This window comes from Lepidochelys kempii, chromosome 8 (assembly GCF_965140265.1).
Source record: "Lepidochelys kempii isolate rLepKem1 chromosome 8, rLepKem1.hap2, whole genome shotgun sequence".
Lineage (NCBI taxonomy): Eukaryota > Metazoa > Chordata > Testudines > Cheloniidae > Lepidochelys > Lepidochelys kempii.
In genome coordinates, this window is record NC_133263.1 from 91,679,542 (window position 1) to 91,693,567 (window position 14,026).

At 36.6% G+C, this 14,026-nt stretch overlaps 1 protein-coding gene across 8 annotated transcripts in view; it reads left to right on the forward strand.

Moving 5' to 3' along the window:
- Positions 1-14,026, forward strand: part of TM2D1 (TM2 domain containing 1) — a 36,098-nt gene that overhangs the window by 5,765 nt on the left and 16,307 nt on the right. For all 8 annotated transcript variants that reach the window (XR_012160463.1, XR_012160464.1, XR_012160460.1 and 5 more), the window contains exons 4-5: positions 3,288-3,379; positions 12,842-12,915. Coding sequence is in view for 3 of the 8 variants with exons in the window: in XM_073357512.1 (XP_073213613.1) it covers positions 3,288-3,379; positions 12,842-12,915 (166 nt within the window). In the remaining 5 variants the exon portion in view is untranslated. The remainder of the gene's footprint in view (positions 1-3,287; positions 3,380-12,841; positions 12,916-14,026) is intronic.

Consider the following 14,026-nt stretch of genomic DNA (forward strand, 5'->3'; position numbering starts at 1 on the left):
TCCTGGAGGACTTTTCTTTATAAAGTTGGTCTTTTTTGTTGTCCAGCTGTAGAATCTTAGGAAATTGTAGTTCCAGCAATCCTAGCTGAATTTTGCCTACATCACTAGTGAGAAAGCCAGTTCCCTCTAATTTGATATTCTTATTATTCATCAGTTTGCTTATCTCAGCCACCTTCTTGCAAAATGTTAGTGTAGTGTAGCTCAGTCCGGTTCCACCGCTAATTTCTCTATACTTATTTTGCTGGACAGTCTAAACTCAACACACTGAAGGCCAACATACTATTTTAGCAAGCCACAGTAAACTGCTTGCATAGTAAATTGTGACCACCAGTTTCTATCAGAATTATTGCTCTCTGCCATATCTGTGATGGAAGCCAGAGAACAAGATGAAATCTAGCCTAATGCAGTAGAATTTGCTCCCCTCCTCCCTAACTGGAATATAAAGCAATTCCTAGGGTTGCTTTCACCTTGTTAGATTTTTCTAAATTAATATTATTCCCAGTATTGTGCTTGTTAAATTTTTATTGGGTTCACAACTGGGAACTAAAAATTCAAGAAATGAAATTGGAACAGTCCTCCTGTGCTACCTCTCGATTAGGCACTAAAAGCAATATTCTTCCCATGATTACTTAAAAGAATTTCCCTGGCTTCACCATTTCCATGACTGTTTATACAGGAAAAGCAGCTTTTAGCTGAGTTATTTAAAACTCTTGTAAATTTCAGCTATGGCTACAGGCAGAGTTTTGCATTCACTCTTGAAAAATGTCACAAAGCCATGTAGTGTGCTGTCATTTCTAGGAAGGGTAAATTCCTTAATATTCCCAACTTTCATAGGTGTAACAAGTTGTCAAGTCTATATACAGGTAGTTATAAAGAATATCTGCATAGTTAAAACCATTACCAGCCTTTTATAAGGCCATTTTTATCCCTTAAGTCATGGTAACATTATTCTGCACAGGTATCCTCATATTTGATACTACAACAGTAAACCTACCCATCACTCCAGGTGCTTTTCTGAGCTTTTCCAATGCCTCATTTGAGTTTTGTTGGATAACTTGACTGTCCTCTACTAGAAAGAAGTGAACAGAATTTAAAACAAGAAAATTTTATTCATAAATAACTTTTTAAAGTGATGGAATTTTCACATTGATATTTATATAACATTTGTCACTTTCAAAGTGTGCAAACACCAGTGAGTTCTCTGAAGCAGTTAAGTATTGTTATACCTTAAATATGGGATGGTGAAGAATCAGAGGCTGTGCCTTGCTCAAGGCCACAATTTAGGACTTGTCTACATGGTGTTTTAGTCTGCACAAGATGGGTGTAAATTTAATCCACACTAGCATGCTGTCCACTAACTGGCCCATGTGACCTTGGTAGCATGCACTAAAAGTTCAGTAGTGTCTATTAATCTACATGAATGTGCACTAGGGAATTTTTAGTGCATGCCAGCAGAGTCCACACAGGCCAGTTTAGTGCATGATATGCTAGTGGGCTAAAATTTTACTCCCCTCTGGTACGGACTAAAGCACCCTGTAGACAAACCCTAAGTAGCAGATCAATTATTAGAACTCAGAGCTAGAGTCTCAACAAGTATGTCAGTTCACTAGATAAAGCTGTCTCTCTGTGTTGCTGTTGAATAAAGTGGATACAGCTGCTTCGTGTGTATATGTAAACAGGCATACTTTGAACAAGTGACTTCCACAGTATCTCAAAGAAAAGCCTGTGAATTCTGCATTAGAGTGTTCCATCAGGAAAGGTTGGGAGTCTTTCCTTGTTTGCTCCCACATAAAATGGTTGTTTCCAAATCCAGGAGCGCTCTAAACTGGCATAGCATGTTCTTCTCTGGATAATGTACGTAGGCCCTGCACATGCTTAACTTTAGGCACTGTGAGTTCTGTTAGAGTCAGTAGGATTACTTGGGAAATGGGAAACATAGGCATAACTCTTTGGAGAACTGATAAAAGGCACTAGAAGTTCAAACCAAATGGTGTGATCTTTAAGAACAGCACTTGCTCATTATGAACGGAAGAGGATAACAGTTTTTTGAATGTGAAATAGGAGGGGAATGTGGATGTGGAAGGAGTAAAGATCTCAGTAGTGGGGCTAGTAAAGCCAGATAATAAGCAAAAATGTAAATATTTATTAAAGGTGTTTGCACCCCTTCTTGGCCACTGCCTTTGTGAAAATGAATATTTTATTCATGTATTTATCTAAGACTTTATTTTGGCCACTTTCACTAATTGCTGACACTTGGCCATGCAAGTGTCAGAATAGTGAATTATTGCATATTTTAAGGTTCTAATGACACTTGGTTCTGTTGCGCCTTTCCAAGGCTGGTTCTTCCCTAATGTGGCAATGGATGGCTCTGGGAGTGTTAATAGGAATAGCATCTCTAGGTTCAGTGATTAGCACTAAGCTCACTTCAAAAGTGACTGAAAGTTAGCAGTGGGCATGTCCACATCACTACAAGAGTTAATACTAGGTAGCACTCTTTTTGGCAATCTCAGAAGAGAGTCCAGGGAGCCTTTCACTTCTGCTTGTTCCATATCTGTGTGAATAACTAAAGGACTTCCTCCATCTTTAGAGCTATCATTTTGACATCTTCTGCCGTCAGTACATTTTTATGTGGCCAACTTCTTTGTTCATTTGTGATGAATCTAAAAATAAATGTATCCTTATCTTAAATACTTGTCCTTTCTTATCTGACCCTTTCCTCATCCGAGGCTGCTCTCACAACTTTCACTAATGGGCCAGTGCTGACTTCTTCCCCAAATCTCATCCATGAATGCCTACCTTAGGTGACACCTCATCTAGCCCAGGACACTTCCTGTTTCACTGCTTGGCCCTGGAACTGACCCTGCCAAGCAAATTTGGTGCAATTCTGGGGCTTTTCAATAAATTGTGCCCCAGAATACACAAGTGGATAGGAAATACTCTAGAAAGCTAGGATTGTGTCAACAGCTGGCTCATATCTTGTTTGAACGAGAATAATAATCCACCTTAAGAAAAAGGATGGAAGTTCTGCTGGAGCCCAAGTACACTCCTGAGGTCCAAGTTACAGTGGATGTCTACACAGATAATAGTATTATACTAATTTTTTTAATGTTGAATTATTGAAGACTGTGCTAAAATTGTGTAAGCTAAACAACACAAGTCTTCTCTTTCATAAAGGGAGACTTAATAGGTATGTCATTTGACTGTCATTTTTAATTGAATTATTCAGAATATACGCAACTTAATATCTTGTTTCAACCACAGTCATCTTTACTTATGTCTTTTGGCAGAAATGGTTACTCATACAAAGTGGCAGTGGCTCTGTCTTTGTTTCTTGGATGGTTGGGAGCAGATAGATTTTATCTTGGGTATCCTGCCTTAGGTGAGTTTTTTTTTTCTTGTTTTGATTTTAAATAATAAAACATTAATTCTATATGATTGCAGTTTACACGCATACTTATGTCTTAACTACTGACCTCTGATTCTCACTGTTTTCAAATTTACTAACTAGTGTACTTATTTCACTTTGAAAGCAAAGCCTTTGCAATGAACTATGTCCATGTTTTTACTGTTTAGAATGGCTCTGTGGCCAAATCCCGCCGTGATTTAAGTGGACATAACTCCTCTTGAACTTAGTAGTGACAAAGGGGAGGTGCTGTAGTTCAGGGGATAGGGCATGTGATTGAGAGTCAGCAAGCCTATGTTCTATTCTCAGCTTTACTGCCCTTCTATTGTATGAATTTGCGCTAATTACTTAACCTTTCTGAGCCGCACTCCCTCTGTTGTGGAATTGTTTGACATCTGTTGATGAGAAAATGTATGTTATGGTTAAGCATTAATTATGGGAATTGAGCTTGCTTACCCCAGGACTGACTTTGGACAATGCTGTTGAGAGAAGCAATGTGGCCTCTGCTCTTTTGTCCTTCATGATGGGGATCCCTGGGTAACAGTCCAAGTGCCTGTGACTAAAAAGGTGATCAGGGTAGTGTAATGATTTTAAGTTGTTTCAGTAAGTAATAGTCTCATTACAAAAATGTATACTGAGAAAATTTAGCTGTCAAAACCCAAGAAATATCAGTTATAATAATAAATGTTCTTCAATTCTATGCAGTCACTTAAAAAAAGTAGGTCTGAAAAGTCGCAGTAAACATTCCAATAACAATCTTAACTGATGCCTTATTTACTTTCACATAGTACAGGTCAACAATTTATACAACTTATAGCACGCTGTAGGAAATCAGTTATATAAAGGCTATGAATCAGTTACTGGTATTCTAAGTATTACATACTTTATATAGTAGAAGATATACTGTAGGAAGATGTGTGTAACAGAAATGGAGCTGCTCTGTAATTTATAAATATTGTTTATGCTGACCTGGTTGTTGGGATGTTTTCTGTGTGAATATATTGGTTGAGTTCAGTTGGGAGCTCGATGGAAAACCAGCAGAAAATAAAAGAATTGTTCAAGATAAACCACTTTCCCTCAACTCTCAAGGGCTGTTAAGAGACAGTGCTGCATAGGAAAAGGCCTGGGAACCAGAAGATCAAAAGACAGGGTTTAAAAGGAAGACTTCCACAAAGAGGGCAGTAGCTATTGGGGAGCCATTGGGGAGAACAGACTGACACAGAGGACCTGCTGAGGAGTTGGAAGAATTTAGGCCATCAGGGGATATTAAGCCTTTGGGTAAGGTAGATGTGTTTGTAGGCTATTTTAAAATGCTTTGTTCCTACTGTTAAAATAAACAAATATTTTAATTTTAAGAAGGCTTTTTGTTCACTGGTTTCAGAGTAGCAGCCGTGTTAGTCTGTATTCGCAAAAAGAAAAGGAGTACTTGTGGCACCTTAGAGACTAACCGATTTATTTGAGCATAAGCTTTTTTGTTCACTGAATACCACTGGCCACAGAGTCCTGAAGGGAAGAACCACAGGTGCCAAACCCAGTTGGACCTACTGGGAAAGCATGGTTGATACACAGTTTGGGCCTTGGGCTGCAGCACCCTAAGAGCACAAGAACTACAGAACTCCACCCTGGGAGACATATAGGCATGGGACCTGTTACCTGTAGGAGTGCACTCAGGGACCAGGAAAGGCAAAAGTGCTGCTAGCCCTGTAACGATAATAATGTTTTATCTAAATACCCATTTTAAATTCAAAACTGTGCTGAGTGTCTGAATAATATAATTAATGTTCTGCAATTAGAATGTGTGTGTAATAGAACTTGATATATATTCTTTGTAGTTCAATGCAAGTCAATTGCTATACATTAGCGATGTGTGTGCTGAAATGAGCTAAATGACTTGCACAATATAATGCTATATAAGCTATGTCTTGAGGGTCAAAGTTAAGATGGAATATCTGGTGTGAATTTTCCCATGTCTACATTTAAGAGAATGTGTGAATTTCTACAACGTCTTAGCAGATCGTTTCCTTAAATCTTATTGCGTATGTTGTATTAACAGTTCTGGATATGTAACTTTTTAAATTAATAACTGTAGTGATCTTCATTTTCAGGTAATATTTTCTATTTCAAAATACATTGTAATAATTCTCTTTATTTCTATGAAAATGTCTATTTGATTTTTGTGCTTTCTACTAAGATATTTAAATTCCTAACCAAAATGTTGCCACCTTTAGATGAAATTAGTTAAGAGACTGATTTTAGAAAATCTGTTTTAAGAGTTTCACTCTTGCAGTCATTTCAAATTATTTTTAAATTACTTGTTTCTAACTTTTTTGAAGATATTCAAGGTGTTTATAGATTGCTTTCCACTGGTTTTGAAAATGAAGTACTAGAAACAACCTATAGATTTCTGGACATGTATCTAAACACGTATAGATAAGTGTGTCATATCTAAATCTGCATGACCAGATCCTAATCTTACATGTACAAAACAAGTAAACATGAACAGAACATGGGATCTGATCCAGCAAACACTTACCACTCAGGATAGTGCTTACTATTGTTAATTCTGTTTGAAGCTATTGGCTTTAATAGGACTTCCCATAGTGATAAAAATTACCTCAGATAGTGTTTGTCAGATTTATCCACAGGATGAAGAAAATGATGATGGCTTTTTAAGGTACACATAAATCCTATTCTGCTAGAATTACCTTCACTATATGTTAAGAAACTCTCTGTTTAAGCTTCATTAGTTTCTCAGTATGTTACAAACAGTTGCCTTTTTTGTATAACTCTAGATTGCATGATGTAATGGACTGGTGCAGCTAAATACACTAGTACTGCTTCAAGTGGGAGCTTTGAGTTTCTGCCTTCTCCCTGTTCTTATGGGTAATTCTGTGTTAACCCGTGTGGCCTTTTTTCCTGACATGTAATAATTTGCACATTTTTATTTTGCACATTTATATTTACATAAAAAGATTAGATCTTCTAAGATCCCTTTTTTAGAGGCAATTGGATAACTCTAGATGCCCATTTTCTGTAAAACCAATGTTCCAAAATTCAAATATTTTCTTATTTTATCAGTTGGACTTAGAATAAGGATGTGCATTACTTTTAGTGCAGATGTCTGAAAACTTTGCTTTGAATTCTTATATGTATTACACTTAAATTACCAATTGGACCTGAAATATAATTCACAGATATTAGCCACAATTAAAAGATTTGCAAGTTAAGCTCTTATAAAGCTTGGAAGCTGTTCCCCTGTGAAAGGATAGAGAGGAGTGAAGCAAAAAGAATACTGGTAACTAATCACACAACTTCTTATAGAGAATTCTTGTGCTTTGTCAAACAAGGTACCTCTTAAATATTAAATGATCTGAATTCCTACAAATTACGTTTAGGAGCTGACTTGCAAAGCAGCAGATTACCTTAAAAATTAGTTGTTGTTTTTCTACTTTTACCACCATATATATTGTTGTTGAATTCATATTTTGAAAACTGTCATTCATAGACTATTCTTATGTGAAGCTGTGTAGTGCTTACTACTTTGTAAATGTGTTTATGTGGCACATTGCCTTTAAAGACAAGATACACACATTTTGCTCTGTATGATACTTTTAAAGCTAGAGCACACATCGATTTTCCTCACTGACCTTTCTACATACAAGAGATACCATTTTTTAACAAGATGGTATAAATCCTGACAATACAAAGGCGGACTATAAACCAGATTTTCTTGCTTCAAGGAACTGTCAGAATAGGATGTCACAAAATAATAGTCTCCTGTTGTTAGATAAATAGTATGGCAAAGGCTTTCACTCTAAGGTATTTCCTCTTTAATTGAGTGAATTTATTTCTCATGAAGATATGGAGAAAGAAAGCATTAGCTTTAGCCGGGCATTGTGAAAGCTTCCCCATGCAGCTCTGTTGATGCACCTTTCTTCTGAGTTGTAAGCCCCCTGCTATTTCCATCTTTGTTAGTCTGTTCTCAAGGGGACCCATGGTGCCATATAGTACCAATTCGTGTTTTGTTTTTGTGAGACCACCAAACTCAGTCTCACTTGGGATTTAAATTAGGATTTGAACTTTACTTGTAAACCTCCATATTTCCATTTGGCCATACAAACAAACAAACAAGGCTTCAGACTAAAATTGCATAAGCCCTCATTCTGAAACTTTATTCTCCTCTCCCCAAACATGAGAATAATTCCGTTTAAGATGAGTATCAAAAAATCCAGACCTCTAACTTAACATTTTAGGTTTAAAACACAGTTTATTTTTTGGCAGTGAATAGCATTGACTACATCATTGTGAAGATCTAGTACAGAGTATACAACACCATACTGTCGAGACTTCTAAACATCTTGCAATCCTGCAACAATCCTTCATTTTTAATGAGCTATCAAAGGTTCTTTGCTCTTACCTCTGCAGGGGAAAAAATTTCGAGTTAACGTGTTTAATTGCAGTGTAGAGGCTTCGGCTGGAGCCCGGGCTCTGGAGTTCTGCAAGCCTGAGTCATCTGGCACAGGCCAGCCATGGGTTTTTAATTGCAGTGTAGACATACCTGTTGGGGCCAAGAAGTTGTATGGATAGCAGAAACATCTCAAGTTTTGTAAGGAAAGCAGGGTGGATTTGATTTAAATCAAATTGATTTAAATCATTATTTTAAAAGACTCGATTTAATCATGGATTTCTACATAAAAGTGCATTCTTGTTGGTTGTTATAACCATAATACATATTCTTCACAACTCAGAGATAGATGTAGGTTTCATTTTTAGAAGGAATACATTATACATTTTTAAAGTGATTTATTTTGAAAACTTTTCAGATTAGTTTTACAGCTGTATCAGAAAATGAATGATGCTTGGTCATTTCATTTACCAAAGGTAATTGAAGCAGATTGTTCATCTCCCAGTGACGTCAAAATATCTCCAATTCAACAGGTTAATCATTTAATATTTGGAGGATTTTCTTGCCATGTTGTATTAGGAGGACATCACCACAAGACAGACATTTAAATTGTTTTATTTAACTAAAACAACGTTATGTATTCTGGATTTTTTTCTTCAACAGCGAAGATATAATATTTTGACAAAACAAGCATATGAATTTTTGAATTTAGCTAAACATTCAAGTTTTTTAAAATCAGGTTTGTTTTGTTTTTAACTAAAATAGTTAAACGAAATATTTAAAAACAAAAATTAAATCGACTGTCAGCCAGGTCAACATGAGAAACTTAAAACATTGGCTTCTGCAGCTAACCCCATCATCTTCACCTTCATTTTCCTGTTTGTTCATAATCTGGAAAAGAAAAATAAGCTTTCCTGCTTTTTCAGGTCCCAAACGATTTCTCAGTTTGGAGTGAATTAGTCCAAAGGAAGAGAAATATTCTTTCTACACAAGAAGAAGAAGCTACTGCTGTTAAAAGTGAGATTATCACTTCAACAGTCTCTGAATCCAAGTGCTTGTGTAACTTCCACCAGTTCACTGGTGTCACTTTCTTTAAAACATCATCAGCAAACATATATTTCTTGAATGGTTCTTATTCCCAAATTGGGTCTCTTCTAGTGATAGAATGGTATGGTAGATCTCAAATCAGTGAAGGCTACACTCAGAGATCTGAAGACTTCTGGAATATGCTGCTCAAACAGTTTCACTTTTGTTTCTACTGCCTGTCCCTCCCTTCTCACATTTATCTCCAGACTTCTTCTCCTTGTCCAGATCTATTCCGCCCCAACAATCTTCTATTCATTGAACTTTTTGAAACTTTGCACTTTTAGAGAGAGGTAAGGGATTAACTCTGTGTACGCAAATTTGCAGAGGGACAATAGGGTTGAAGTCTGTTATTTCTCTCCTTTATATATTATTTATTTAAAAACATTTTTGCTGTTAACAAGCATGTTATCTCTGGAGACAGAAATCCACAGTTTGAGAACTGCAAAACTAAGCATCTCTGATGCTATCTTCTAGACTGATCACTGAGTCCCATTGGGTAGATAGAAAGATTAACCTAAATAATCTATACAGAAGTCCCTTGAACCCCATAAGATTGGGTCCCTAATCCATGAACTATTGGAACTTATTTACAAAACTTTTCTTAAACATTACATGAATATATTGTTTCATACTATAGAATTAGAATTTATAATCCCTATTTCATGATGAGATATCTTTGAGCTATAACATATCTTTATCTTTAGATAGGTTTTTTCCTCAAAAAGCATTTTATAAAAAAATCAGATATAAATTAAAAATATCTTTGTTTTTTTAATTTTTTTTTAAATCATTTATTTTTATCCACCCTGAAAGAAAGTAAATCTTTATGCTTTAGCCAACCTCTAACCAACTGGGTTAGGAAGAGACTTTCTCTGTAGGGCATCTTGCACCTTTTTCTGAAGCAGTTGGTGTTAGACACTGTTGGGCTACTGGACTAGTCTGATCATGTATGGCAATTCCTATGTTCTACAGGTGCTTTGCTTACAAGATGTTCTGAAACTCGGAGCACTTTCACATGCTCTTATCTCTTGCAATATGTCGATTAAAAAAATTAATTTACAGCTACAAATAAGTAACACTATTCACATGTAGAGGAAATAAGTGTAGTCCTGTTTCAGTCTTAGATTTCTTTTTAGACTCCAGCTAAAATACTTTCTCCTCTTCTGCACGTTAGTACGATCCCTATTAAATCTACACTTGCAATTTGAGAGGTGGGACAACAGGTCCAGCCAGAAACTGCTGCTCAGGCCCCAGCAAGGTTTCCATTTGCGATCCCTGGTTTACAAGACCAATGCTCTAACCCCTGAACTATGGAGCCAGGTCCTTGGTGCCCTCAGCATGGGTTGAAGGTTGATTCCAGTAGACGCATGGCTGGCATTGCATATCTTCCAAGAGCCTTGAGCATCTTACATTATCCAGAAGGGCAATAATCCCCAAAATTTCTCAGGTTCACAAAAATTCAGTTACCCTTGTGCTTTATGGTAGTCATCTTTTAAAAAGGTAATTGAGGATTTTTAGCTCCAAAGGCATCCACCCTAATTTTTCTGATATTTTTTCCTCACTTAGGATGGATTTAACTACAAGATCCCAGACTTTTTTACTACAGTAATCAAAGGCTCAAACCCTTAAAGCATCAAGACCTTTCCTGTAGAAAGTCTGAAGTTTGATTAGTGAATGGATTGTTGCAAAATTCTAACTCTTTACCAAGTGTCATTGTTGATATTCAGAATAGCTTGAAGATGGCTGGGGGATGGGCACTGGGGTTGCAGCATTTTATTTTAATATAAAATCAATACAGTGGCTTGCTTGTCAACTGTCAGTTTATTTGGGATCATCCATTCCCTGAAAGAAGCAGAACTAAAGAGTAAATAGTGCTGAAATATTTTGCAGAAATGTGATGAAAATTACAAACACCCATGCAGACAACTTCCCTCTGTTGTGTTTAGAGGGAGCACTGGTTCATCCAAACTACTGAATACAGATTAACAAGTTAGTTTGTTACATGGAAGGCTGGTTTGGAGTGCCTCCCCCTAAACTTAAATAACCCACAATTTTTGTGATATAATGGCCTGTTTTTTCCCCTCTACTCTTACAGTTATTTGGCCACTTCCACTGTTTGTTTATTTTTTCTTCCTCCTTTCTGTCTTTGCTTCCTTTCCTGCATTTCCTCCCCATACTCCCCAAAGCAAAAATTGGGCTCAATAAGTGTTTCTACAACCAATAATGGAGAATGAAAGTGACTAGAATGATAAAATCTTGCAGCTAATTCCATACATAAAGTGCTTACACACTTGTAGCTACTGTCTCTGATTCTGACGCCAGTACAGATGGTGGGGTGAAAGTGGCTTGTTGGGTCCCTAAAATGCCAACTCCCAGTGGGGTTCAGAATATGTATTGAGAGCATGACAAAAGATGGAAGAGTTATCCACGAATACTTTGGGTGGGGAATGCTCTAGTTGCAGAGATAATAAATTTGGTACTCTAGTATTTACCAGAGAAATTGGCGTGCCTCATTTTAGTCCTAACTCAGAACTGTTGTCCCCTGTTGCTGGCATTTGTTTCCTGGCTGTTGCCCTTATGTTTTTTGACACTACAGCCAATACTGATGTCAAAGCTTAAAATGTTTGGCTGCTGCAAGTCCCAGACACCAACCACTGAGAACAATTTGTTTTAAACATTTATGTATTTATAATTTTGTACATATAACATGACTTGTATGCTTCATTGATTGACACCATTTCATATTATAGAGTCATAGTGAAATTATTTTTGCTCCATTGGAAGGCCGGCCTGCTAAATGTTTTTCTTCCTCTTGGTCAAGAGTCACATTCTCATTATTAGGTTTCCATTTTTCAATTTTGTTAACAATATAGCTGTATGTATCCTGTATTTCCAGCATGTTGATTTCTGTTGCATCCAAAGTGTGCTGTGCATTTTACACGCAGGTATAAACTTGTTTTCGCTGCTGAAGACGGCACAGTTCTCCTCATACAATATCCTATAATTAACTTGATCTAGTTAAAGACAAACATTCCTTTTTACACTTTCTAATCTTGGATAAAATTTTCTGAAGAGCCTAAGTGACTTAGGAGACTGAGACACATTTTCAAAAGTAACTTATCCCCTTAAGCTTTATTGAAAGTCCTTGGGGTTTAAGTTTCTTAAGTCACTTTGATGCTTTTGAAATTTTTACAGTGTTCACATACAATGAAGTCTGTTCAATAAACTATTTAAGGCAACCTTCTGCTTCTAAAGACATCCTCTAAGTATCTCCACATTTTATTACAGTTCTGCCTCACCTTTAATGGAAAATCATCTCAGTGAAACAGTCATTTGTTAGTCATGTCCATGTATTCATTCTAAATGCAGTGGAATATGTCTGTAAGTTCCTAGAAAAGTATCTACATTGTTGGCAACCCCTTAAACATTAGTATTGTATACACTAGCAATGAGAACATTATTCAAACCCAGCATGTAATGCAGCAGCTGTTTCCAAAGTCTAATTAGTATGTTCTACAACTTGAGACAGTAGAAAGTGTTTCATGTTAAAATAAGTTTTGGAGCTCCAATGCGCAAAGATTTCTTTGTTCTTTCTTTTAAGATTAACTGTGCATCCAGCCAGAGAAAGGAAAAACTCAGTAATTTAAGTTGACACTAATGTGTTCATTCTCTTCCTTTTCTCAGAATTATGTCTGTTACACTCACTTTGTGTTTAAATCTTTTAAACTAAGCAAGTTTCTTTACAGGTTGGTGCATAAATGTAAAGAAAATGTAAAGACTTTCTGATAATTAATTAAAAGATTCTTGTGTTAATTTCACTCACATGCTAAAATGTCCCGGGGGGGGGTCAGATGGGGGAAATGCCTATGCACCTGGAAACTGTAAAGTACCATAAACTTTATAGAGAATTGCTTAAGGCTGTAATTAAGTTTTATTTTCCTTTCTAGGTTTGTTAAAGTTCTGCACTGTAGGGTTTTGTGGAATTGGTAGCCTAATTGATTTCATTCTCATTTCAATGCAGGTAAGTTGACACTTTCAAACTAGGATACAAATCCATTTTTTGTTTATTAGAAGTTTGATAAAGTCCAAAAAAGGGGCCAGTCTGTTTTTGGCTTCTTGAGAATTTTCTGACTATCTTACACATTAAAATCCAGGTCCTGATTTCTCAGTCATGATGTTGCAGAGGGTGCATCATAGGAAATAGATTTAAATATAAATAGATTTGACCTTAAAATAAATTGCCAACTAGATATTTCTTCCAGTGACTGCAGTGCAACCACCTCTAGTTGTAACCTGGAAGCTTTTTCACCACACAAAGCAACACTGCATATATGTGTTATGGCAGAGTGAAGACTGATGTATCTTATTAAAACTACTTGAGAACTTAAGCAGAATCTAGTTGTCCAGCACTGTAGTTTGGCCAGGTCACATGTGGCTTGGAGTGGTAAATACCACAGGATCTTATGACTGCTTCTATTTAGGATCCCTGGTTTAACACATCACCAGGAAGACGTGTGTAAATGCATTCAAGAGGGTGCAGGGATAAACCTAACTACCTAGGGTGAAAAGAAAAGGAGTACTTGTGGCACCTTAGAGACTAACCAATTTATTTGAGCATGAGCTTTCGTGAGCTACAGCTCACTTCATCGGATATAGCTCACGAAAGCTCATGCTCAAATAAATTGGTTAGTCTCTAAGGTGCCACAAGTACTCCTTTTCTTTTTGCGAATACAGACTAACACGGCTGTTACTCTTATACCTAGGGTGACATTTTCTAAAGCACTTAAGTGCCACAGCCCCACAGAAAGCCAATGGGGACTTAGGCACCTTTGAAAAAAATCTCCTCCTTTCCTTGACATGTATAGATTATCAGAAAAAAGAAAAGGAGTACTTGTGGCACCTTAGAGACAAACCAATTTATTTGAGCATAAGCTTTCATGAGCTACAGCTCACTTCATCGGATGCATTCAGTGGAAATTCACTAAATGCATCCAATGAAGTGAGCTGTAGCTCACAAAAGCTTATGCTAAAATAAATTGGTTAGTCTCTAAGGTTCCACAAGTACTCCTTTCTTTTTGTGAATACAGACTAACACAGCTGCTACTCTGAAACCATAGATTATCAGAGTTTCT